Here is a 25928-nt window from a genome sequence, read left to right on the forward strand (position 1 = left end):
AAAAAACACTAAAATATATTAATATGAAACTTTTAAGAATTTACAAATTTTTAAAAACATAATTAAACCATTAAAAAACATTGTTATGAACAATTTAAAAAAAACACTAAAACCACATCTGTTGTTTTAGATAAAACAATAAATGCTTAGAGTTACATTCAAATCTCTTCGAGTTTGATAAGTCAACTACTCAAGTTATAAACTAAATTAAAATGAAACTTAGCATAAATTAGGTTTAGTAATTGAAATAATCTACTGTTTGAAAAGATATATTTTGGTGATCAAAATCACTTTCTTTTCTGATACTGCACGTAATATTTTGGATTGTCTTGTTTTGTTTTATGGAAATTAATATTCATGTACAAGTTTAAAACATGTTGAAGGGTTTCTTTACATGTTTCCCTGGAGAATATCAATGCATTTGCTTTCTTGGACGACGGCCTTTTCCAGTTTCTCGACGGTAGATATCAGTTCATTGCATAAGAAGAAAAGCTTCTTGTGATTTGCTGTATAAACATCGAGAAGAAAAACATAGCAATAGATGCTTATTTCTTTATTTTGTTGCAGGAGACTGCCGATTACGCGGGAATAATAGAAACTTCAGAGGGGGCAAAAGGCAGGGCTCTCTGCCTAATGCTAATGCGCGTTCAGAAATTAAGGATCTTGAACAAGTTCGGAAGAAGAGGCAGAAGAAGGCAGACAGAATTTCTTAGACGAAGAACAGAGGTTCAAAGAGTAGAAAGTTTGGTAAAAATGGAAAAAAAGGGGGCAAGGCTAAGAAGTAAAAGCTGTCAGATTTGATCACATCTTGAGGCACGTCATCTTTAAGAACAAGGATGCAGGAACTATGAAGAGGTTCAAAGAGTAGAAAGTTTGGTAAAAATGGAAAAAAAGGGGGCAAGGCTAAGAAGTAAAAGCTGTCAGATTTGATCACATCTTGAGGCACGTCATCTTTAAGAACAAGGATGCAGGAACTATGAAGAGGTTCAAATTCGGATTGTTCATGATTCTACTCAAGAGGGCCTTTAAGAAGAAAATTCGAAGGGGGCATTGCGAAAATTAATTTTGATCTCAACAAATGTCCGCAAGCTATTTATATGGAGAGCATAGTTTGTTAGCACACTGTTTTCAGGCCAAACGCCACATTTAGATTCTCCATCCGTTCAGTAGTTGAGTTTTCCGATGGGTGCCAGGCCTACGAGCCCAATGGCAGGAGAAGCTCCCCCTAAAGAGCAACGTGTAAAATCTCTGACAGGGGTAGACTCTTTGGTATTTTGAGCTGTGCATCCAACTCAGCTCTAGAAAAAGTCCAAATTTTGATCTTCCAAATGCTAAATTGTTGCAGAAAGTTAAAAGTAATCCCAGATGTGGACTTGTATAAACCAATGGAAACTTTGAAGTGGGAAATTAGATAGCTTGTTAGCTACCTGTTTGTTTATATGCTATAGTTTTCAGGACTCTCTCCTCACTGTATTGCTTTTGTAGTAGGGTGAGCACCCACTTTGTGCCTTTTGATAATGGAACTTTGATTTAGGTGCTTGCTCCATCGTTTTACTAGTCTCATTTTGTATTTGACAAAGATGTGGAGCATGACATCATCTTCTGCATAGTGATAGGTCATAGGAGTTCTCCTGCTTTTGCATTTCCTGTTCCTTGCCGAGGAAAAACCAGTGTTACAAAACCTGGTATTGCATGGGAGGTTAACGTGATGATTCGTTGATTTAGAACTTCACCGAGCCGAGTTTTTTTTTCAAGTTGGGTAGAGTTAACCTGAGAGGTTAATCCATGATCTAATCAAAACTTAGGTGAGATCCAGTTTGACTTTTTTTAAGGAATTGCAGAATCACATCATTTCAAAACTTCTTTAAAGAATTCGTGCAAGTCATGGCTCTGAGTCTTGGACCAGGTTATGGGTTAGGCTTAGATTTCTTGTAGCTGATGGGGAAAGAATAAGCTAAGACCAGATCATAATAAGAAAATTGTCAGTGTTATTAGAAAAATTGGGACAAAATAACAGTCATGAGGTCGCTGAGTATCAATGATAGGACTGCACCTAACTATTTGGGCCGGTGGTAGGCACACCTCCAACTAGCAGAAGGCAAGTTTTTCCTTGACACGAGGCCAAGATCAATTAGGCATAGTTCATCAATGCAGTGCACCGCAACAAAAACATTATTTTTGATGATTTTGTTGGTGAAATGCAGCTTGCACCGCTGTGTACTGTGTTGCTAAAGGGGCATGTAGTAATGAAACTGTCTCTCAGAATTGGCACCACCACTCACATTTTAGCCGGTTTTTACCCAGCCAGGAACTTGTGAAACTTTCCATTAACTTCAACCACACTGAATCCAGCAGTTTTAACAATGCCTGTGTCATTCATCATCTCTCTCCATTTGCTCGCTTCTTCCCATTGACCACATGATGCATACAAGTTAGAGAACATCATGAGCTCTCCATCGCTAAGGTAGTTACCCCTAGAAGAAATAAGTTTTACAACTCTCTCACCAACCTCAAGATCCTGATGAACTATACAGGCACTAAGCAAAGCACCCAAGATGGCTTCTCCTGGCTTGAATGGCATGGTTTTGATTAGTTGTAACGCGCAATCAAGATGCCTGGCTCTACTAAGAAGATCAACCATGCATCCGTAATGCTCTATTTTGGGAGATATTCCAAATTCCTTCTGCATGCTATAAAACAATTGGCTACCTTCTTGCACTAAACCTGAATGGCTACAAGCACTAAGCAAGCCTATGAAGGTTATATCGTCAGGCCTTGTATGGTTCTTTCTCATCTTGTTGAATATATTGAGAGCAGCATGGCCATGGCCGTGAAGTGCAAGCCCGGAAATCAATGCATTCCAACAGTAAATATCCTTAACTTGCGACTTATAGAAAACCTGTAAACCTTGCTGCATGCTTCCACATTTGGCATACATATCGATCAAAGCTGTTGTTACATGGGGACTTGATGCAAGTCCGTTCTCAATGGCATATATGTGTACTTCGGTTCCTTTTTTCAGCGATCCCGAATGGGCACATGCAGATAAAACACCAGTCACTGTAAGATAATCAGGCAAGCAATTTGTAGTCTTCATTTCATCAAACAAATCAAGAACCTCACCATAAAGTTCATTTTGTAGAAACCCTTTTACCATTGTATTCCATGTGATGATGTTCTTCGCTGGCATTTCCCTAAACAAATCGCAAGCTCTTTCCATATCTTCACCTTGGATATATGCTGATATCATTGAGTTCCAAGAGACTATATCTTTCTCTGCCATGTTATCAAAGATACTTCTCGCAGACAGTGTCTTTCCAATGCTTGAGTACCCAGAAATCATGATATTGAAAGATGAGAGGTCCTTTAAAGGCATGGAATTGAACACTTTGAGTGCATCATCCATCTGATCAGTAGAAGCATAGGCATCTAAAATGGAATTCCAAGCAACCACATCTTTGACAGGCATCTTCTCAAACACTTTACAAGCATCAGCAACGCAACGATGAGACCTGTACATGTTCAGCAGAGCAGTTTGGACAAAAACATGGCTGGAGAAACCTGCTTTTATTGTCTGGCCATGGAGGGCTAGCCCAATACAAGGACTGGACCAACTCCCGGCTGCTTTGAGTAAAATAGGGAAAGTGAAGTTATCAGCATGAAGGCCAATTTCTTGCACATTGACATACGTTACCATGGCTTGAACTGCATCACCATTGAGCACGTGTTTCTTGATTATCTCATTCCATTGTCGCATTTCAGGGGACGGCAAGACGCAATTGTAGGCCAAGCCTGCCATTTTTAATTGACAAAACAATCTACCGCGGTTCCAAGGTTTTGCTTCTCCAGTCTCCTATAACCTGTTCACTGCTCCTTTCACTCACTCCTTTCAATCTAACTGATAGATTTTGCAAGGAGAAGGGCCAGACAGGCAACTTGTGTGGCAAAAAATTGTGGACCAAAAGATTCTCAAAGGATAAGGTGAACATTCATTTAAGCTACAAGACAGGAAAAAAAACATCATTTATGAAGAAAATTGGGCCCCTTAAATGGGCAAGTATCAAAATTTTCAACTGTGGTACATGACTTGAAATCTAATGTAAGAAACTGGAAAATGTGGAAGTCTTTTTGTGATCTCGAATGTCCCGGGGGAGACTTATTGGGCACTCGAGAAATACAAACGTTTTATGCTTCTAACATAACAAGCAAATATCATGAGAAAACCATGGAAAATGTACAACTCAATTAAATTATATGTTGTTCTTCCTGGTCTGCTTCTGATATGCGGTAATCTTTAATATCGAGAAAGTTTCAGTGAATTTTGGAAAGCAAACAGGCAGAATGGTTTGGTTTCGTAGGTTCCACAAAGCTGCACAGCTTCCCATTTAAAGCTAAGGAGCACCTTGCCCTAATTAAGAGAACAAACTCTCACACGCCTGAATATTAGAACCCTGTGTTGCCAACACTTCTTGCCCTGAAGGGTTTGAATTGATGCTCTTCATGGCACAGTCAAAGATGGCTTTCCTGAACTTGTTATCTTCCACCTTCTCCAGAAGTTCCTTCATGACCCCGAAGTCCAGACCCTGGACCACGACCAAGTTCCCAAGAATCTCGCCAAAGTTATTTGGTGCTTTGGGTAAATCAATGCCAATATCATCCAACAAGGAGCCATAAAGAAGGCAACCAGTTCCAATATCTCTAGCTGTTAGGACATTTTTAGCGAGCAAGAATTCAAGAAGCTTTATGACAGGTCCCACACATGGTGGGCTCTTCTCCAGTGCAAGGGCAATAGCTTCTTTAGCAACCTCAGGGTGAAAAGCTGGATCTTTCAACTCCTCCACACATTGCAGTGCTTCATCTAGAATTCGAACACTGAAATATTCTTCCAGCAGAGAAATGGTTTTTTTGCGAAGATCATCAGGATTTGACCTTGTAGTAGGAGCTAGTGGCTTCCGAGGAGAAGGAATTGCTGGCACAGTTGGAGCAACAGGCTGAGGAGTTTGACCTACAAGTTCAGTTCTTGTATCAAAACCAGGTTGGGAAGGAGTGCCACCACCCTGCAATAAGGAGTTTGTTTTCCCTTCTATGACACCACCACTTCCCTGAGGTAAAAGTCTTGCATTAATCGATGGTGATTTGTTGATCAAGGAAGTGGGGATACGCCCAGTGGACTGGGTTGAGCCAAAATTATTTCCCCTTGGCATTGTTCGAGTTCGAGGAACTTCCCAGTTGTCAGAATCAAGCCCGGGCATTCCAGGCATTTTCATCATCCCAGGCATTCCAGGCATCATACCCCCTGCACCAGGCCTGCCAATGGGGAAACCACCAGGACCCACACCCCCAAATGCAGTAGCATTACGACCATTTCTCATGACTGCAGTTGCACCTGGACGCAATCCAAGATTCTTCTCTGCTTCTGAATGGATTTCAGAGATGGTCTTTGCTTTAACCTATAACAACAAGGATCAGCACAAAAACCTTCAGTTTTTCAAGTATGTTAGAATTTATCATGTCATTTAACGTTTCAGTTTTAACAATTTACAGAATTTCAGCAGATCTCATACTCATGGAAGAATGAGAACAATGTCAAAATGGGAGACTACAAAACATCCAGGGATTCTGTTAATTTTCAACCTAAACTGCAACTTTATAAAACACCCTCCCTTTGATTTTATACCATTGCCTTTCTCCATTAAACTACCGGCATTACCTTCATATTCTGAGCTACATTTTACAATATAAATAGTTGAGGGTCTTAGAATGATGTTTTAACTTTTGCAATATCCCCTGAATTTTAAAATATTTTCAATCACCCACTATATGGTGAAGTATCTTAACAGAGATAGAACAAACCTAAGATTAAGTTTTCATAGTTTACCCTACTCGGAATATTACCATCCTCTACATGAGTAGATATGCTGAAAAATCACAACCCCCTGTGCCCCCACCCCAAAACAACAGGGCAAAGAAGAAAAGTAGGGAGCACATGGAAAATTAACCTCTTCACGCCTAGGAACCCAGCTGTTGGCCCGGAGATCAAGAACATCACGAACCATGAACCTAAACCGTGGTGCAAGTTGTGGATTTGTTGTCAGCTCCTTCAGCCTGCTGAAATATACATCATTAACTTGCCGAGCTTTTGGATTTTTATCTAGTTGCTTGCCTATGGTGTTAAAAAATTGACATATTGCTTCGACATTCTCTTCAGCTGGGCATGTCTTATTGTCATCCCCCAATAGTTCCTGCATTGCACAAGATACACACACTTGGTCACTTAGCAATCTAATCATGGGAAAAAAAGAGTGAGGAAAAATTTTGATTCCAAGAATGACCTGAACAATATGATGGACAATCTTTTCAGGCACCATTTTCTGCTTCAAAAGTTCCCCAATAAGGCGCATGTTCCCAAGAGTTCGCAGCCTAACCAATCGTTCCTTATCCCTGCGTTCCATTTCTTGTTCAGGAGCAGTCAGCTTGCTAATATCTGCCCTCAGATTGTCATCACCTTCAAATGCCTCCTGGCAATTGTTCAAAAGAATCCGCTTAAAAGTGATTTCTTTCCCACCAGGCTCATCAGATGGGAATGGAAGGAGCTTCTCGTTAAGGTCAGAGCATAAAAGAGCATACATGGGACAGAATGTTGGCTCCAGGACTGCCTTGTCAAATATTAGTGAGATAACACCCTGAAATACAAACAGCTCCAGTTATATTATTGACTATAAAATTAAAAATCACTGAAAATCTGAATGACTGAAGATATGTATAATGGGAACCTTTAAAATATCAGGTGTTGTGATTCCAGAATCAATCAGTTGCCCCTTGAGAACATCAAACTTCTCTGGTGTCAATTTGTTTAATATACTGCACAGAAAATAGAGCACTAGTCACAACATAAAGCACTAAGAGAAACTTCACTGAACACATTCAAAAATTGTTTCCAAGGTCAAAGCCTCTAAAAATCTGGGTCCTTTTCTTTTAGGAATGTTAGAGTTAGCAGATCAACTAAATGACTAATTACCCTTTCACTGTCTTCAAGACACGTTGCTCCTCAGAGAGAGTCCCTCTTCGAGCTGACCATGGCACTTCAGCCTTGATCAGAGTACGAGCAGGCCCTACCTGGTTTGAACAAGATGTTAATACCCTTTTTTCAAAAAGATATTGAAATCAGGCTACACATGCATTAAAAATGGCAACCAAAATCATTTCCAAAGGGCATCAATTATTCTTTCTTTTGTAACAACCAAAATCTCATTCTCCTTTCACGGCTATCTATGAGAGAGAGAACCTCCATGTTGTGTCAATATCAACAAAAAAATTAGACCAAAACATAAAGACAGTATTAATACATTTTGCATTATTAATAACCATGAATTTCTGAGTGAACTAACTAGAAATGTTACCCCTTGATTAGCAGTGATTTGAGCCCTTGCAAACTGGGAGTTTAGCTGGTCTTGCCGATTGGAGAACTCCTTGCTTCCTCGAATTGCTTCCAAAGATTTTTCCTCTCCAAAAGCTCCTGACCTATCACGCCAATCACGCTTGTCTGGCTCAGAATAACGACTTTGAGATTGAGGCTACACAAAGCAGAAAAAAATAGATTAAAGTTATAATTGTTTGGTAGCTATAAACATAAACATAAGAAAAGACTTGTCATAAGAAAGTTTGTCCAGTCTCCACAAAGGCACAGGCACTGAAATGAAAGCAAAAAAGAAAAGGGAAAAAGATAGAAAATTACAAAAATCACATCTTGACAGCAACACCTAATTTTGACATGTAAAATAACAGTATAAAGAGAGCATGAAGAAAAGATATAATCTGAAAACTTACGCTGCTATCTGCACGGCTCCAAATTTGATCGTCACCAACAAACTCAGACTCAATTTCTTGTCTGATCTTCAGAATATCCTCTGGAACATTTTCAATCTAGGAAAAAAGAGCAACCACATGATGTTAAGATGTAACCAATTTGCTTTTATTAAATAGGAAGCATTAAAGCAGTTACTCCATATTATATACCTCAGCAAATTAAAATAAAGGGGAAAAAAACTACCCACGGTTTAGCCTTAAACTACAAAATAATTCTTCCAACTAGCAATCAATAATTAACATGACAGAAAAAAAATTAGGAAAGCTGATTGTAACACTTACCTCTTTAAACTGCAGCAGCTGGTTTCGGGTGTAGCGAATGCGCTCATGGTCTTCAAACCGCAGGTCACCAGTCTATTCCACAATAGCAATCAATCAGAAGAATCAAAACACATATCATACAACATGCTGTTGCATCCTCTAATTTTCTCTAAAGGGGTGTTTTCATGTAATGTAGGTTCTTTATGGGCATCACTAATCTCCATGAAAACCCACCTAAATCCCACATACAATCATTAATTTTTGTCCATATTTACAGAAGGTAGCACAAAAACTTAAGTGCCCCGCCAAGAATTAGGACAATTCTAATCATATTCTCACTTACAATTTTCACACCATTCCGAAGATTGCTTCTTTTAAACAAAATAACAATATTGGAATTAAAAACTTGTAAAAAATAAGCTTTTAACGCAATTACACAATACAAACCACAAATAACTGACAAAAACAATGAAAAGATTGAATCTTCTAAAAAACCCAGATCTAGTAACATGAAAATTGAATTATAGATTGAATCTTTTCGGGTACCTGGAAAGAGGAAAAGGATTGAGAAGTATCAGAAAGAGAAGCAGAGTCAAGGCGAGGGGTGAAGAGTCTGGTGCCACGGGTAGCACTACTGCCACCTCCTCCTCCTGGTCTCAAGCTTATCACCGTCTGATCTGCCTGCATAACTCAAACTTCAATTGCAGGGTTTTAAAATTTAAGATTATTTTTAAATAATTTGGGATAAAAAGAAGGAGAGGGGTTTTGGTTTTTCCCTCTCTGTCTGCAAGAGAGAAAGAGGAAGCTGAGGCTATGAGAAAAAACCCTTTTTATGGTGCCCTGTGCTAGCTGTTTCTTCTTCTTCTTCTTTTTCTTTTATTTATTTATTTATTTTACAGTATTGGAAAGCTATCTAAAAAAAATAAAAATCTATATATATCACGGCTTGTCTTTTATATATTTAGTGATCACTTGGAATGGTGGTTAAATTTATTTTTTATCAAAATTTAAAATTTATTTTTTAAACATTTTAATATATTAATATAAAAATTATATATTTTAAAAATATATATTATTTTAATATATTTTTAAATAGAAATATTTTAAAAATAACATATATTATATTTTCAAACATGATCTCAGAAAATTTTCTCAATTAAAATGAATAAAGTTTATAATAAATAAATTTATAGTGATTTGTGTAATCTATGTTTTATTTGAATATAAAATGATAGTTTAGTTTGGTCATGATGTTGATGTTGTTGTGTGATATTGAATTTTAGCCTCTTTAAATGTATCAATTCAAGTTAATTATAACTAATTTAAAATTATATTATTTTAAAAATTAAAAAAAAAAATTGAAAAAAATATGAGTGGAATTTACTAACTCTTTTTATTATAGATAAAATTAAAATCTAATAAGAAATCCATGAGATAGTTTTTTGTATATACACTATTAATATTAAAGTAAATTCTTTTTTGTACTCCAATAATGCTAACAGGATTTACAAAGTAGATGTTTTGGGCTTTATTCAGCTCAGTTCCTTCAAGAGAGTGCCTGGCCCATCACACCCATGTGGGCTTATGGCAACGTGAGAGAGGCAGAAACAGTCACTACTCTACCCATGTACTGAGTTGTTGGGTTAATTTACAGGTGTTAAATATTTTTTTCAAAATAACCTAGTTTATTTCCTTCCAAAAAAAAATTAAGTGTTGATTTGGTCTAAATTAATTTTTTAAGTCAATATTATTTTTTTTGATTATGTCAAAATCTAACTTGAATTAATTAGATTTTGACATAATCAAATTAAGCTAGATAAAAGTATGTTTGGTATTTCGGTAATTTTTATAGTTGTAGTTTAAAAAAAGTTGTTTTGTAAAAAATACTTTTGGTTGGGGTTGGTTTGATATTTATATATGTTTGGTTAAAATTGAGATTGAATAAAAAGTAATTTAATGTGTTTGTTAAAAATATTTTCTAAACTGAGGTTATAAAATAACTAAAAAGACTATATATTAATATTGATGGTTTATGATTTAAATATTATAGTTGTAACTACTGCTATTACATCATAAAATAAATAATACTTTATATAAAATATTTTTTATTATTCCATTAAATTATCTACAGTTCTATCACGTGCAAAATTCATCTAACAAGGACTATAATTTCCATGATTTTTTTAACATGTAATAAAATCATGTAAAATATCATTAAGAATAAAATTGGGATTAAAATCAAATTCTAAAAGTGCTTCACTATCGATCTCCTTCTAATTTATGTAAAAAATCATGTAAAATATCATCAAGAATAAAATTGGGATTCAATCAAATTTTGAAAATGCTATGTTATCTTGCGATCTCCTTCTAATTTATATAGTGTCATCGAATAATGTTAAACACTAGTTTTTTGAATAAAACACAATCAAAAATAAAAAATTGAATTTTTTACTGTTCATTTTTTGTGTGCATAGTGAATTAATTCACTCTACACGCACGACATATAGAAAGAAAAATAGATTAGAGCTGCTTTCGATTAACCTGTATTTTAAATGCAAAATATATTAGGTCCCGCAAACAGTAAATCGTGCTTTATACTTTACCAAACAGTTTTTTTTACGTGGTTTGCTTTAGAAAAACCATAGAAACAAACATCCTATTAATAATTATAGTACTATATTTAAAAAAAAAAAAAAGGTTACCATTAAAACCATACAATAAATTTAATCTTCATCGATGTGTAAATTAACTTGAGAATATCTCTAGCTTGTTAGGTGATTGATTTTTCTTTATATGGCTTTAAGTGAATTTAATTTTAGTATACATTGCTTAGTTTAGAAAAAAAAAGAAGATAATTTTCAAATCTAAAAACAAACAAAAATCTTGGCTCTATTGATCATCCCTTCCCATCTAAAATCAAGTAACATTCCTCTTTTATTCAATTTTTTTTGCTAGCATGCCCAGTGTTTGTGTTTGCATAATAATAAAATATTATTTTTATGATTTTTTCATTCAAATCATGGTTTGAAATGTGACATCCCACATAAATAAATAGGGTTTAAATAATATTTGAGGGTATGATAATGATTATTTTTTTAAGTGTTTTTTATTTAAAAATATATTAAAATAAAATATTTTTTTATTCTTTAAAAATTATTTTTTATATAAACATATAAAAATAATTTTAAAAAGCATAAAAAAATCAAAACAGCCTTGGACTTTTGTTCTAAAAATCGAGAGTTAATATATGTGAACAATGACAAAATACATGGATAATGGATATATTAGTGGATAGCTACCAGGGCAGGGTTTGGTCTTATTGAATAGAGTCAAGATACATGGATATATCAGTTGACACGTGGACCAATGCTGCTTGATCTGGGTCGATTTACTATCCAAGATAGAATCTATGACGAGTATATTAATTCTGGTGTGGATAACAATTTTTATTTTTTTTTGTTATGACATTATTTTTTGAAATAATATTTATATAAAATTATTTTATTAGATTTTTCCATAGAATTTAATTTAATCTTTTATAAGAAAGTATTTATTATCATGGAATAAAAAAAATCCAAAACTCATTGTCTAGAATGATTTTAATATTTTTTTTATTTAATGAAAAATAATATTTTGAATTAGTTTTTTAAGATTTAAGAGTGCATCTATCATATCAATGAGAAAATTAATAATATTTCTCCAAATCAATAATTTAACTCCACAAAATCAAGCATGTCATGTTTTTTTAGTGAATATTTAATATTGTAATAACTTTTACAATTAAATCTTAAAAAATAATTTTTTTAAAAAATACATATATCTAATTAAAACTACTGCGAAGTGGATACGTAAATGGTTTTTTTAACCTTCACCAAAAGAAATAAAGAAAAAAACATTAAAACTTGCAATCTGATGTGATACATATCAAGATTTTTCAATGCAGCAATAGTTTTATTGGATATGGGGATTAATCTTTCAAATCCAGGGTCAACTTTCAGACAATAGACTCATCCATGTAAGAAAATCAAGCAAGCAGACAAAAGGCAGCCTCGTGGAGCCTTCACCTCCACCACAGACTTCACCTCAGAAACCCCAACATCGAGTTCCAACTTCTAGCTCCAGTTCACATGCTATTAGGACACAAACATCAGCTTCCATCTCCCTAGAACCTCTCACCAACTCCCAGAATCCGCTGATCAAACAGTAGTACCACATGGCTTCCTTACCTTTCTCCTGTTCATCTGTACTGGGTTTGAAAATCCATCCAAACCCTACAACAATGGCTCCCTTTGTCACTTCCATCAAGTCCCCACTTGGGCCTTCCAAATCTGCTTTTTTGCAACGTGGGTTTTCTTTACAGTCTCCAAATCTTCCTAGGTTTGCCTCTAAAGCCCGGTCCTTTGGTGTTTTTGCTAGAGCTGCTACAGAGAAATCTGTTCATGACTTCACTGTTAAGGTAGTAGCTCTTTTGATAAAGCTTTTTGTTTTTTTACAGTACTGGTTCAACTGTTCAGTTTATCACCTTTCTGAGTCATGGAAGCTGGGATTTGTTTTGATTTCTCTTGCTTGATTTAGGAGTTTGGACTTGATTGTTCATGAGGTTGTTAGGTTTCGACTTAGTAGATGCAAAGATAAATCTTTGCTGTTTGAATTGGTAAAAGTTTTGAACTTGAAATGTTTTTGCGCTTCTTGGACTGGTAGAGCGCATAAGAATCAAGAGCTATGCACTCTGGAATATAGTTTTTGAGGCTGTAAGATTTGAAGATCCTAGATATTGATTCATAATTAGCCCTGAAAATATGAAGATGTAAAGTGAGGAATAACCTTTTTTCCATTTACTTGATGCAGGATATTGATGGGAAGGATGTTGCTCTTAGCAAATTTAAGGGGAAAGCTCTCTTGATTGTTAATGTCGCTTCGAAATGGTACTCTCTCCTTTGAGAATGCTTTATTCTGTGATCTGTTTTGTTCTCTCATAGTTGGTTGATTAGCTTAGTTTGTTACGTGTCTTGTATATGAAGAATATATATTTCGAAGTTGTACCAAATTTTTATTTATCTACTTTTTTCACGACACTTGAGATCTTATTGGAAGTTTTTGCTCTGACTCCAGTGGTTTGACATCATCAAATTATTCGGAACTCACACACATATACGAGAAGTACAAAACTCAAGGTAAGCTAAATTTTTGTGAGGAAAGCATTTTGATTTTTGGCTTTTTAGTGCCTACAACCTGATTGTTTTGGAAAGAAGTTCTGCTTTTATAAGCTTAATACCTTTACGACGAGGCTGTCGATGGAATTGGTGTGATCTTTCGCTCTATTTGATATCTTCTTGCTTTCTTTTGGCACCCAAAGCCTTTACACATCTAAAATAGGTGGCTCAATTTGTATGTGGGAGTGATAGGGGCGTGGTATTTGAACTACTATTTGAGTAGGGAGTTTGTGCCCGTCTCATACATGTTATATAGATTTTAATTTCTGCTAGCCCTAGTTAATGAGCAATCTAATGTTTTGTCATGCACCTGAAGCTCTTCTGACATTGTATTCGTGTGGTGTCCTGCAACTAGTGGACATTGAAAATCTCCAGGATCAAAGCAGGCTTCTTTGTTAAGATTGTAAGAGTAACAATATTGTCAGATCAATAAATTGATGGACTCCATATGAATATAAGGAAGAGAACATCCCTGGGGATATTTCGATATACACATCGTTAAGTTGCCTATTGGCATCATCTCTTTACTTGATTTGAGAAATTTAAAGCAATAGTGAAAAGATCTCTCTTTTATTAAATTGATGAAGCTAATCTCTATTATGTAACTTTCATTGCAGGCTTAGAAATTCTGGCTTTTCCTTGCAATCAGTTTGGTGGGCAAGAACCTGGATCAAACCCTGAGATTAAACAATTTGCTTGTACCAGGTACAAAGCAGAATTTCCAATATTTGATAAGGTAAGCGGAATTATTCTCTCCTATTTTTGTAAAATGTCTCTTGGAAAAAGAACAATTTAATTACTCAAGGTGTTGCATGACAGGTTGATGTGAATGGACCAAGTACAGCTCCAGTCTATCAGTTTCTGAAATCAAGTGCTGGAGGATTTTTAGGTGATTTGATCAAGTGGAACTTTGAGAAGTTCTTGGTGGACAAGAATGGCAAGGTTGTGGAGAGATATCAACCAACAACATCACCTTTCCAAATCGAGGTACACTTTTCTTCTATTTTCAAGCATTTGGATGTTCTTTGAATTCTTCTATTTGTCATGACTGATAGGAAGTGGCAACATCTGCTCTTATAAACCGTGCCATCTGCATACCAATCCTGTCTTCACATTTCAAGTATCAACCGTGCTTTCTTAAATTTTTTCTTCTCTTTTCCTGTTACAGAAGGACATTCAGAAGCTCCTCGCCGCATGAATGATTGCTGGCAGCAGTGACATGTATGAGATGTATCATCAGTACCAATAGAAGAAACACAAATCAATACATGTAAATTTGTGCTCCAATCTTTACAGTTTGTTTATATACAAATGTTTTCTGTAATAGGAATCTAATATAATAGTGTTTCAATTGCCAGAAATTTTTGAAGTTTCTTTTGTTTGTGTTGTCGTCGTGTTCTACTTCTCTTTTGAGACCGGCTGTGAAGTGTAGATTGATTTTCCCCTATAATCTGCATTTACGAAGTCTACTTCTTTACCGACTCAGATTATAAGTTTTAGGGGTTGATTTTCAGTGTGTTTTTGCTTGAAAATATATTAAAATATTTAAAAATATTAATTTGAAGTAAAGAATAAAAAAATCCTTTAAAAAATAAATGAATTCTAGATTAAGAGGTTAAAAAATATAATTTTTTTTGTTTACTGTATTCAAAGTGATCTGCAGACCCTCAAAAGCTTTAAAAAAACAGAGAATATCAACCGAGGAATCCAATTCCATCTGTCGAATGGGGAAAAATATCATTTAATTGACAGGGTTATGCACGGAGATTCCCAAAGATCCATTGAAATAAGACTTCTTTAGATAATTTGGGCAAGCTTAAAGCGTGTCCTGTCTTCCTGTTTTGTATGGTTACTTTGTGTTGATATCTTTGGTAACTTTCCAGAGAGGCAGATTTATTAAGACTTCCAAGTTGATGTCATCACGCAGGAAAAATTGGTCAAATATTCATGGCGAGTTGTAATTTTATATCCATGCCAGGATTCCCATGTTTAATTAATTAAGCAATAATCACTCAAGGGGGATCGTGGAGTTCTCAAGTTTTTGAAGTCAACACCCATTGCCCGAACCTCGTTCTCAAGTTTTTGAAGTCAACACCCATTGTTTCTCAGGTTCTCGTTAACGTTTTAATTCTCAACACCCATAGCATTTTCAATTGCATAGATTCATGGATCATCTTGAAACCCGAGAGTTTGTGGAGAAATCTCCAACAGATTCCTCAAAAGAAGATGATTGTCGGTCATCAAAAACATGTTCAAGAACAAATCCTCTCTACATCCTCATGGAGCCATTTCAATGGCTACACATGCTGTCTTCTCAGCTAAACCCCACATTCATTTTTGGTGTAGTTGTGGTGTATGGTTTTAGCCAGGGCTTATCTGGATCTTTCTTTAAAGTTGTTACAGACTACTACTGGAAAGATGTTCAAAAGGTTCAACCATCAACAGTTCAGTTGTACATGGGTTTCTATTATATCCCATGGGTCATGAAACCAATTTGGGGTCTCTTTACTGATGTTTTTCCTGTCAGAGGATATAAGAGAAGGCCATACTTTATAGTGGCTGGTGTTCTTGGTTGTGTCTCAGCGTTGATGATAGCTCTTCTTGGTAAGGTGCCTATTGCTGTGGCATTGAGTTGCTTGATAGGTATAAGTGCTGGGGTTGCAATAGCAGATGTGACTATTGATGCCTGTATTGCTAAAAAGAGTATTGAGATCAGGGCTTTGGCACCAGACATGCAGTCTCTATGTGGGTTTTGTTCTTCACTTGGGGCTTTGATTGGTTACTCTTCCAGTGGTTTTTTTGTTCACCATCTTGGACCTCAGGCAGGTTTATTTATTTCATTAAATTAATCTTTCCTTTCCTCTTGTTCTTTGTTTGATAGGGAAGTTAATGCTTTTGCAGGTATCATTGGTTCTTTTGGCAGTCCCGCCAGCTCTATTGATAGTGTTAGGGTTTGTGATCTATGAAGTGAGATCTACAAGTCTCCAATCTGAGAAGAAGAAGGTAACAATCCACCTTATTTTCATTGTTCTTTTGATTCTGCAAATTAATGAACTGGAACAACCTCTCTCCTATCAGAAACTACACAAGTGCCTGACTTACCTCTGTTAGGGACAACTTGACAGTTTGTGTATCATGGAGTGCACTGTTCATTTAGCACTTTCCATTTCAATTGTTCTTGCATTCAAGATATGCTTATGGCCTTTGTTTAAGTTGAATTTTCTTTCCCAATTTAAGCCTCTATATACTATTTGCAGATTAGCACTTAAGTAATTCTTGATTTCTTGCTTTACCTTTTCCTCATGTTCAGAGCTTAAAAAACCCAGCATGCAATAAAAGCAAGCTAATCACCTTCTTAAGAAGAAAGATCTTCATGGAAAACGGGTCATTAGATATCTAATTTGTTGATTTACCTTGTTAGTAATTTTGGCAAGGTCGAATTGGTTGAAAGCTCACATTAGCAAAGCTATCCTTTTGTCATCAGATATATTAAACTAAGCACCAGATTCCAAGCCATAACATCAGAGTAACCACGTGTATGCCATTGTAATGCAATGACAGAGAGCTTTGCTTTTAGATACTACGAAACTATGCTGCCCTGTTATTGTTCTTTCAAGTCTAGAAAGAAAAATGGTCTTGTATGCATGCTAGTAAATTGTATCAGTTGCTGCCTACAAGGAGTGTCACTTGGAGTTCTAACTGATTCCTTTTCCTTCCCTAGATATCAACTAGAGATTAAGAAAATTAAAAGTGATATGATCTCTCTCTCGCGTCAAACCTGTTACCTAGAAACCTCCTTACATTATTCACTTGCATTCAAGTTTTTGTCTTGGTTCCTGGTTGACAGGAGGGCTGAAATTTCTTACTGATTTAACCAAATAGAAAATGGTTTACCTATATTATTTACTAACAGTTAGCATTTCTCAATTTGAAACACTTTAGGCCAGTTCATCGTTGTCTCTGTGTTCTTATCATTGACTCTTGTTATTAAAGGCACTGACAATTCCTGACTCGAAAAACAGTCACTTGTTGTCTCCTTTCTTTTATTCTGATGATAATTACAAAGTAAGAGACCATGACTTCAGAAATCATATGTTTGCAGGTAGGGGAGGGCTTACAAATAGCATTAAGGGGCATGTCGAAAACTATTAAGCTGCCGCAAGTGTGGAAGCCATCATTGTACATGTATCTATCTTTGGCTCTCAGTGTAAGCACTCATGAAGGGCACTTTTATTGGTATACAGATTCTAAAGCTGGTCCTGCATTCTCACAGGTTCATTCTACTTTCTATAAACTACTCATCTCGAATCCTTTGACATGTCTTAACATTGTATGGACATCAGCCTAATCATAGTTAGCAATTCTTAATCCAAGGTTTTGTTTTTCCTGTCAACAGGAGTTTGTCGGGATAATTTACGCAGTTGGTGCATTAGCTTCCATTGCTGGGGTTCTGATATATCAGAAGGCTCTGAAGAACTATCCATTTAGAAGTCTAATCCTTTATGCACAACTCCTATATGGCATGTCTGGAATGCTTGATCTCACCTTCGTCCTTCGATGGAACTTAGCCCTTGGAATTCCTGATTTCTTCTTTGTTATAGCGGAAGAATGTGTCACTCGAATCATATCCAGAATCAGGTGGATGCCAATGATTGTGTTAAGCACCCGGCTATGCCCTCTAGGCATCGAAGGGACATTTTTTGCACTATTAATGTGCATTGATAGCCTTGGCTCCCTCTCTTCCAAATGGGGAGGAGGAGTTCTTCTTCATCTATTTCATGTCACAAGGACTGATTTCACAAACTTATGGCTGGTCATTCTCATAAGAAATTTTCTGAGGTTTGCAACACTAGGTTTGATTTTTCTTGTTCCCAGGGGTGATCAAGCAGATAGCTTGATCCCGTCGGATATCTTGACAGCAAACTCTGCTGCAAGTCTAGATGATGATGGCTTGGAACTTGTTTATGTTAAGGAGACAAGTGAAGAAGTCCAGTTGCTTATTAACGAAAAATGATGTGCAAATTTTTTAAATTGAGGGTCTGATATAAATACTTTTGATTCTTTGAAGGATCATTTGAGCATTTGATTAATTCTAGCATCAAGGTATCTACCGAGGTGGTTGGCACGGCTTTTGCTTCTGTTTTCTAGTGTTTTTGGCTAAAATACATTAAATAGATGTTTTTGCAGTGTTTTATGATGATTTTGATATGTTTATATCAAAAATAAATTATTTTAATATATTTTTAAACAAAAAAAAATATATTTTAATATATTTTTAAACAAAAAAAAAATTTTATAAAGCATCTAGCAGACTATTATATCTTTGATTGATCTTTGTGATGGTAAATATTTTTAATATTAGAACTTGAAGCAGTGTTGTAAGATTGAGTTAGTGAAAAAAAAAATTGTTTTTTTTTTAAACCTAAAACGATGTTTCATCTAATAGTTTATATAAAATAAATGACATATATGTTTAGAAGAATTTAAACAACCTTACAGTGTAAAAGTTTACTTATGTCTATGCATAAAAATATTATTTTGATGTGCATACCTTTAAATATTTATCTTTTTTTTATTATTCATGTGAGGTTTTTTTTAGACAATTTATCGCGATACTTGAAGACAAGTGCTCACAATAACCTAGAGATGGTTAGTCATGGGGACTTGGAGACAAGTGGTCATGATAATTTGAAGATAAGTGGTCATAAGGACCTAAAGACATAATAGAGATTCAATGGAGATTTCACCATGAAAATTTCATTGAGACATTTCATGTTTGGATATATATTGTCATTTTAAAAGATGATAGAGATAAAATTTCTAAAATTTATCGTATTTGAGATAATACATTATGATGATTGTTTTTTTTTTTGTTCATATTGTATCTCTTCCTCCATAAATTATTGAAGGTACCCTTTAAAAATCAATGTTTCTATTTCTTTTGTAAGTGCATGGCACTCTTTTATTTCGTGTCTATGATCATAGTGCAAAAGACAAAACTTGTTGAGAAGGTTTCTTATGTTTGGGCCACTTTTTATTAGATAAGAGTATTGTAAGAAGTCTTTTCCCTTTGTGGCAGCCAACACCTTAACATGTCTCATTGTGAGAGGTATGGTCATGATCTCGAGTGATGACAAGCGATCATATATGTGTTTCTTAGTGATGTTTTTATATGCTTTCATTAACGATTAATGATGTGGCGAAGACTCTTCTTATATATGGAATCATTGATGACCTTATTTGGTTACATTAGCTTCTTCCACCCTGATGTAGTTTTTTTATCACATGTTTAATGCTAAGCAGATTTTCTTTTCATATAATGTGTGTAACTTTTCCTATAAGAAATAGTTTTACACTTCGTTGATCAAAGCTTTGGTGATGATGAGTTCAAGCAAATTTTTCACGTATGACATTTTCTCGTTAAGTCTTTAAAGATATGCCTTCATGTTTTCATCACCTCATTGTGTAATGGAAAAGAGCTTTGTGGTGCTCTTTTTGGTAGAAATACTAGTGCTAAAATGAGAGATGAGCTTCACGCAAAGATCATGAAGACCTAAAATAAAGCCAGGTTTAAGATTATGATATCACACCCTAGCAAATCAATGGAAAGTTGTAGGGAAGATCATACACATGGCATCATTCTATATTATCACTAGCTCTAAGATGTTTTTGACATTTTGCATGTGCTTCCTCATGTCAATATAATCATTATAGTTGTTTACGTTTGATTTAACAATGATATAATTCTTGGCGGGGTGAATGTGTAACTTTTTGTGACAAAGTGGAGACTCTCCTACTTGGTAGGAATGGTGTGCAGAAGTTAAGGTTGGTGTAATCTTATGAATGTAATGCCTAGTTTTTTTTTTTTTTTTTTTTTTTATGACGAGAGCATATGAAAGAGAACATCAAGACTTAGAAGAATATTGGTGGAGATAGCCATGTTCGTGGCTTAGATTTGCTGGGAAGTTCTAGCTCATTTGGGATGCTTATTTGCCATGTTGTTTTGTCTAGTTTCTTCTTGAAACTAAAGATGTCTTTGTGCACTGAGTTGACTTTTTTATTGGTTATACTGAAGAGAGCAAAGCTATTCCTGTATAGCTAGAAATATCTTATTATATACTTACTCTTGTTAGGAGAGTTGTTGGATACATAAGAAAACTGAAGTTCTTGTGGGGAGATCAGTTACTCTCCTATATAATAGTCTCGTTGACTATGCAACAATTATTTTTATAGAAATTGAGAGGAAATGAACAAGATTTTTGTTGAGTTTCCCACAAACAATGTCACAAATAAAGTCATAGAAAAACCTCACATATAAATAATTTTTTTCTAACACTGAGTTTTAGGTCTGACTTATACCCACAAAATAAATCCCTCATGAAATGAGAGAAACTCTAATGCTTAAGTCAATTTTTAAGTTTGGTTGCTCAAATGAGCATATAAAAAATCAAGAAGATGAAAATAATATTTTTAAATAAAAAATCTGCGTGTGAATAAATGCTTAAGTCATTCTTCTCTCTTGCTAAACCCGAGAATATATAACTTAAACTGGAAAATATCTCAACAATATACTAAAAAAATGTTGATGATATTAGCTCTCTCTCTCTCTCTCTCATGTTTGGTATAAAATGGTATATCTCAATCTTCACCCTTTCTTTTTTCAATTATACTAAAAAATATATATAGCTTCAGAACTTTCAAAATAATCTTAAATATTAAAAGGATGATATGATTTTTTGATTAACAATCACACAAAAACTATTGTTTTGTATTGCATACAATTTATATTTATTTTGCTATTATGTATTCTTGTGTTTATTTACTTGAAACATTATGTGTATGCCATCTTTTTTCAATGAGATTTCTTTTCCTTTGCTTTGTTGGATTCAAACACTTTTTTTCTTAAAGAAGAAGAAGAAGAAGAAAAAGAAAAAGAAGAAATAGCATGTCAATTATCATATGAAATAATGCTAATTGGAGTAAATTACAACTTGACCATCATTCTAGTTTATCAATTTCATGTTCTTTTTTAATTTATTTATATTTATTAAAATATAAAATAAGAAAAACAAAAGCGGTAAAAGATAGAAAAATTGACAACAAAAGAAGATATCCTTATGATGCTTGAGTTCTTGTTCAACTTTATCCTTATGCATGATTTTCTATGATTTTTGGAAATGGTGAATGTGGATAATAACAAGATGTTTCTACTTTATGTTTTGTTATTGACAATTTCACATAAAATCTCTTATTGTTTCATCATATATTTTAATTAATTAATAAAAAAAGTTATTATTTTTAACAAAAATAAAATTTTTTTTTCTATTCAAGGACAAAGAGTATTATTCTTAAGTGACTATTTTAGAGTGTGGTAGTTTCTACTTTGGATGTTTTTTAAAAGTATTTTTGGCTTGAAAACACATTAAAATAAATTTTTTATTTTTGATATTAACACATCAAATTTATCGGAAAACAATAAAAAAAATATTAATTTAATATATTTTCAAGTCAAATACACTTTTAAAATGTACTCAAATATAGTTTCAACTGCAATACTAAACATGCAACAATCGTATATCGTGGATAAAATTTTTAGATTTAAAGGATTAAGAAAAATAACAAGAATTAATATATGTTTGGTATTGTAATAATTTTTGTGGTTACAATTTGAAAATAAAAGATTTTAAAAAAATTATAAATTATAGTTTTTTCTTAACTAAAATTTTTAAAGAAAATTTTAAATGATATATATATATAGTTGAATAGCGTGGAGTTTTTCACTGTAGTTGTAGACATAAATTATTGTAGATTGCGACAGTAAAATTTTATTATAACAAAAGCTAAATAGTGTGGAGAAATCACTGTAGATCAAGAGATATTTCACTGTGGATTATAATAGTAGTTTCACTTTTAATTTCTCATCTTTTCACGAGCGGATAAACATTTTGTTGGCTTTCTTCCACAAAAACAATATGTTTTTCTCAATTTTCAAGTAAAACAAATAAGGATTTTAGCTTAAAAAGACAAAAAAAAACTTTGCCTTTGCGGGTATTTTGATATTTTTACATTAGTTTTTGGTGTAATTAAGAAGATTATAATGGATGTCTTAGTATTTTTCACGTTGTATTTTATATTTTTTAATCAAAAAAATTGCTATAATGTGTTCCACAGGTCTTAATGAGTGGGAGGCACCCACGCCATTAAGCTACTAGCAGGACCTAACACTTAAAATTTTCCTTTTTTTTTAAATTTTCATTTCAATAGTTGTGAATTATAGATATTATTAAATATATAAATAAAATATGCATTGGATCTTGCCCCTAGCAGGATCCAATAACTTTAGGTCTAACTGCCCAACAGGATCCAAGAGTTTTGGGTCTGATTACCCAACAAGACCTAATAATAATGAGTCTTGCTAGCAATGAAATCCAAAAGCTTTGAGTTCAATCATAGTTGAACTTAATAGTGTTGGGTCCTACTACTTAGCAGGGCCTAGAAGTTTTAGATCTAAGTGTCACATTCATTGTTATTGGCTTTAATTTATGCCATATTCAAAACACTTAAAAAAATTCTTTATATTTTTATTTTTTTTATATTTAATAAAAAAAAATTACTATTCACTTGTTGCAGATCACGGTAACATGCTAGTGAAAAACTATAATGTGTACTGAATATATAGATGATTTCAAATATGTAATTTAAAAAAAAAAAAGAAAAAAAGAGAAGAAAACGGAGCCTTAGTATAGAAGGTAACAAGAAGTAACGTGGCAATTTCATAGTGACTCTTTGATAATAAAGCACCCCCAAGATTCGTATACTTCGATTTATGCCAACAGAAAAGCCATAAACCCTTGAATTCCTTCTCTCTTCTCTCTAAGAATCCACTGCTTCCGCTTGCAATTCAAGCTATGGTACTAAGATTTTTCATATGATTTTTCAATTCCCAATTCTTTTCTATTTCAAATGTCTAATATTTTCACTAAAATTCGTTTTCTTTTTTCTAAATTAGGGTTCTGTAATTAATGGAAATTTGAGTTGTCTTTTTGTTGGATATTAAATTATTGAGCTTTTTTGTGTTATTTGAAATGGGTTTTTCTTTTTTAATAGTTTCATGCGTTGTGTTTTTTTTTTCTCCATAGTGTTTTACGGCTGGTTTTGTTTTTGATGTGTAGGCAAATAGACACACTATAGTTTTGATGCAGAACTCGCAAAATAGATCTACCAGAACTTTCATGGATTATGACTCAATAAGTCAAGCTATGGATGGTATGTGTGCTATGTTTTTTTTTTTTTTTCTTCTTCTTCTTCTTCTTATTATTATTCTTGGATGAATTACTGGAATTGCTACTGAAAGTGTTTTTTTTTTTAAAAAAAAATTTCCCGAGTGAGATTTATTTTGTTTTTTAGCATTGGAGTATATGTAGTAGCTTCAAAGGCTTACAGTTTTTTTTTTTTTTGTTTAATTTGATGATTTGTGTCCTCAGTCAAGGAGGGTTTTTCGTTTTTTCATGGTTCTTGCTTTTAACATGGTGCAGATGTAATGGAATTGGTGTGATGGATTGTGGGTTTATGGTTATGTTGTGTATTTTACTGCTTAAGGAGCTCTGTAAATAAATTAAGCCATCTTAGTTGCAGTAGTTACATGAATGTTGTTTTTTCTTAGTCTGACACTATTCTGAAAATTCTCTTTTATTTTTTTTAAGGTTATTGATTCTCCTTACCTTGTTCTGTTTAACCCCCTGTAGTTTTTTTGTTGGAAATGAAGATAAAGGCTGTTTTTTTACACGCCGTGCTTGAAGTTGATTGGTTTTGTTCTCAACATGTGTCATCTTATTGAGATTTGGTAGTCCAGGCTTTCGCCTTACCCAAAAACCTCCTGTGTCTTTGCTTGCATAATGGCTGAAGCAACTCTTATGAAACAGGCGGTCAAATAATGATGGTAGCCACATGAAATGTATGAAAGTAATATTTTTATGTAATCAGCCCAACATAAGCTCTCTTATCACTTGCTTAGCACTTAGATTTACTTCTTGATGAATCCATAACTCTTAAAGTTTCCCTACCCATTGAGTTTGTTCATTGTGAGCATTTGCAGGTATTTGCACACTATATGAAAGGAAGCTCAAGGACCTAAATCCAGCCAACAGAAACATCACTTATGATATTGCGGATCTCTACAATTTCATTGATGGCCTTGCAGACATGAGCGCATTAGTGTATTTCCCTCTCCCTCCCCCCCTCCTTCCGCACACACATGCACATCCAGGCACTTTGAAGCTGGCAATCGAACACCTTTAGACATCTGTGTCAATTATCATACATCTGTGTCAATTATCAATTCTGGGTAGCTAAGCTTGTTGCATTTTGGCTTCGTAAATATTTTTTTCTAGGAGGGGAAAAAAAATAACGTTATTTACATATCTATGAATTTTGCTGGTGAAAAGTATGAATTCCCACCGATCATGTCAAATGCTAATCACAGTTACTGTTTAACATAGACATTCTTGCCAAACAGTTTTGATGATTGCCAAGAGAAATCCTTTCGGTTAAACACTATAAGAGAATGACTCACAAGACTTAAATTTCATCTTATTTGAGAATGAGAGTTTTCTTTTGAAAGACTAAGGTACTTTAGGCTGTTTGGGCCTTGCTTGAAGGCCAAAGAAGCAATTACTACCATGCTGCATTTCTCTTCAGACTGCTGCTGTGGCAGGATAACAGATATCCTGTTAATTTATTTCTGTCTTGCAGTTATGATCACTCAATTCAGGCATATCTTCCAAACGACAGACAATGGATCAAACAGCGGCTCCTTCAACATCTTAAGAAATTGGCACACTAGACAAATGATACTCAGATCAATATTTATCTATTTCTAAAGTTTTCCGTGGGTTGAATCCAATAGGAATGCGATGTTTATGGAAGTGCTGATTCAGTGTGGTGTCTTGTGAAGGCATTGTTCTATATCTCAAGCTGTTTGATATGAAAATTGTACCGCTTCGTTTTTCATCTCACTCACTATCGTTTGTATAATTATAACAATTGAAGCTCTGCTCAAGTTACTGATGAGGAGCCACCTTTGTTGTTTGACCGGTGTATTTTCATGGCAAGTGTTGTCGTGTTTATGAAATTAGAACTTGTGATCTAACTATCTATTGCGTGCTTGATATTTGAGGTTATTAAGGACTTCTGTCTGCCTTTTTTTAATGAGCAACAATTTTCATTCTACTTGTATGATGATGATTACATAGCATTGCCTAATTAAATCGAATTGATTGTTCGAATTTAGTTCATGAATTTTTTAGTTGGATTATCTTTGAAAGTCTTCGAATTAATAAAGACTTAGTTTATAATGTTTTTTCCCCCTGTTTGATTTAGTTTTTTCAATTTTGATTTCAGAAATCAAAGTCAATTTTTTATATGTAATTTTTTACTTCAATTATCTAAAATATTCGGAGGTAGTTAATTTGTTGAGAGATTTTTTTTTCTTCAAAAAAGATAATTATTGAAATTAGGGGTTTCATATAAACAATACAGCAAACGATTTGTTTTTATGTATTAAAAATATTTTTTTCAAAAAATTAAATT

At 34.1% G+C, this 25928-nt stretch overlaps 5 protein-coding genes and 1 non-coding gene across 7 annotated transcripts; 3 read left to right on the forward strand and 3 right to left on the reverse strand.

Annotated features, from left to right (window-relative positions):
• Window positions 1-1743: 1743 nt before the first annotated feature.
• Window positions 1744-3855, reverse strand: LOC118050183 (pentatricopeptide repeat-containing protein At3g29230). Of its 2 annotated transcripts, XM_035060437.2 has the most exons (2): window positions 3124-3855; window positions 1744-3012 (listed from the first exon to the last, which is right to left on the reverse strand). In XM_035060437.2, the coding sequence occupies exons 1-2, from the start codon at window positions 3797-3799 to the stop codon at window positions 2297-2299; spliced, it is 1392 nt and encodes a 463-aa protein (XP_034916328.1). In that variant the 5' UTR covers window positions 3800-3855; the 3' UTR covers window positions 1744-2296. The 2 variants fall into 2 exon arrangements, with proteins under 2 accessions (XP_034916328.1, XP_034916326.1); XM_035060435.2 differs by having other exon boundaries at window positions 1744-3855.
• Window positions 3856-4008: 153 nt separating this feature from the next.
• On the reverse strand, window positions 4009-9006 carry LOC118050182 (eukaryotic translation initiation factor). The gene is made up of 9 exons (XM_035060434.2): window positions 8674-9006; window positions 8149-8220; window positions 7828-7923; window positions 7401-7574; window positions 7019-7116; window positions 6774-6861; window positions 6333-6683; window positions 6000-6242; window positions 4009-5450 (listed from the first exon to the last, which is right to left on the reverse strand). Exons 1-9 carry the CDS (start codon window positions 8812-8814, stop codon window positions 4413-4415), a joined length of 2301 nt encoding a protein of 766 aa, XP_034916325.1. The 5' UTR covers window positions 8815-9006; the 3' UTR covers window positions 4009-4412.
• LOC118050339 (small nucleolar RNA snoR103) lies at window positions 8311-8425 on the reverse strand. The gene has a single exon (XR_004687863.1). It is a non-coding gene; the product is annotated as a small nucleolar RNA snoR103 (small nucleolar RNA).
• Window positions 9007-12115: 3109 nt separating the features above from the next.
• On the forward strand, window positions 12116-14722 carry LOC118050184 (probable phospholipid hydroperoxide glutathione peroxidase). The gene is made up of 6 exons (XM_035060439.2): window positions 12116-12583; window positions 12976-13052; window positions 13240-13301; window positions 13958-14076; window positions 14160-14327; window positions 14509-14722. Exons 1-6 carry the CDS (start codon window positions 12341-12343, stop codon window positions 14536-14538), a joined length of 699 nt encoding a protein of 232 aa, XP_034916330.1. The 5' UTR covers window positions 12116-12340; the 3' UTR covers window positions 14539-14722.
• Window positions 14723-14884: 162 nt separating this feature from the next.
• Window positions 14885-18485, forward strand: LOC118050181 (probable folate-biopterin transporter 6). The gene is made up of 4 exons (XM_035060432.2): window positions 14885-16162; window positions 16242-16343; window positions 17443-17613; window positions 17737-18485. Exons 1-4 carry the CDS (start codon window positions 15506-15508, stop codon window positions 18352-18354), a joined length of 1548 nt encoding a protein of 515 aa, XP_034916323.1. The 5' UTR covers window positions 14885-15505; the 3' UTR covers window positions 18355-18485.
• Window positions 18486-23091: 4606 nt separating this feature from the next.
• LOC118050180 (enhancer of rudimentary homolog) lies at window positions 23092-25488 on the forward strand. The gene is made up of 4 exons (XM_035060431.2): window positions 23092-23251; window positions 23513-23606; window positions 24436-24556; window positions 25092-25488. The coding sequence occupies exons 1-4, from the start codon at window positions 23249-23251 to the stop codon at window positions 25180-25182; spliced, it is 309 nt and encodes a 102-aa protein (XP_034916322.1). The 5' UTR covers window positions 23092-23248; the 3' UTR covers window positions 25183-25488.
• The last annotated feature ends 440 nt before the right edge of the window (window positions 25489-25928 follow it).

This window comes from Populus alba, chromosome 6, assembly GCF_005239225.2.
Source record: "Populus alba chromosome 6, ASM523922v2, whole genome shotgun sequence".
NCBI classification, from domain to species: Eukaryota; Viridiplantae; Streptophyta; class Magnoliopsida; order Malpighiales; family Salicaceae; genus Populus; species Populus alba.

Bases quoted from the DNA above. Each gene is read 5' to 3' on its own strand.
- LOC118050183 (XM_035060435.2), bottom strand. From the start codon at position 3,799: ATGGCAGGCTTGGCCTACAATTGCGTCTTGCCGTCCCCTGAAATGCGA.
- LOC118050182 (XM_035060434.2), bottom strand. From the start codon at position 8,814: ATGCAGGCAGATCAGACGGTGATAAGCTTGAGACCAGGAGGAGGAGGT. The intron at 7,117-7,400 runs GTAACATTTCTA...TGTTCAAACCAG, and splicing joins AAATCACTGCTAATCAAGGG to GTAGGGCCTGCTCGTACTCT. The intron at 6,862-7,018 runs GTAATTAGTCAT...TTTTCTGTGCAG, and splicing joins GTCTTGAAGACAGTGAAAGG to TATATTAAACAAATTGACAC.
- LOC118050184 (XM_035060439.2), top strand. From the start codon at position 12,341: ATGGCTTCCTTACCTTTCTCCTGTTCATCTGTACTGGGTTTGAAAATC. The intron at 13,302-13,957 runs GTAAGCTAAATT...CTTTCATTGCAG, and splicing joins CGAGAAGTACAAAACTCAAG to GCTTAGAAATTCTGGCTTTT. The intron at 14,328-14,508 runs GTACACTTTTCT...TTCCTGTTACAG, and splicing joins CATCACCTTTCCAAATCGAG to AAGGACATTCAGAAGCTCCT.
- LOC118050180 (XM_035060431.2), top strand. The intron at 23,607-24,435 runs GTATGTGTGCTA...GAGCATTTGCAG, and splicing joins AATAAGTCAAGCTATGGATG to GTATTTGCACACTATATGAA. The intron at 24,557-25,091 runs GTATTTCCCTCT...TCTGTCTTGCAG, and splicing joins GCAGACATGAGCGCATTAGT to TTATGATCACTCAATTCAGG.
- LOC118050181 (XM_035060432.2), top strand. From the start codon at position 15,506: ATGGATCATCTTGAAACCCGAGAGTTTGTGGAGAAATCTCCAACAGAT. The intron at 16,344-17,442 runs GTAACAATCCAC...ATATGTTTGCAG, and splicing joins TCCAATCTGAGAAGAAGAAG to GTAGGGGAGGGCTTACAAAT. The intron at 17,614-17,736 runs GTTCATTCTACT...TCCTGTCAACAG, and splicing joins CTGGTCCTGCATTCTCACAG to GAGTTTGTCGGGATAATTTA.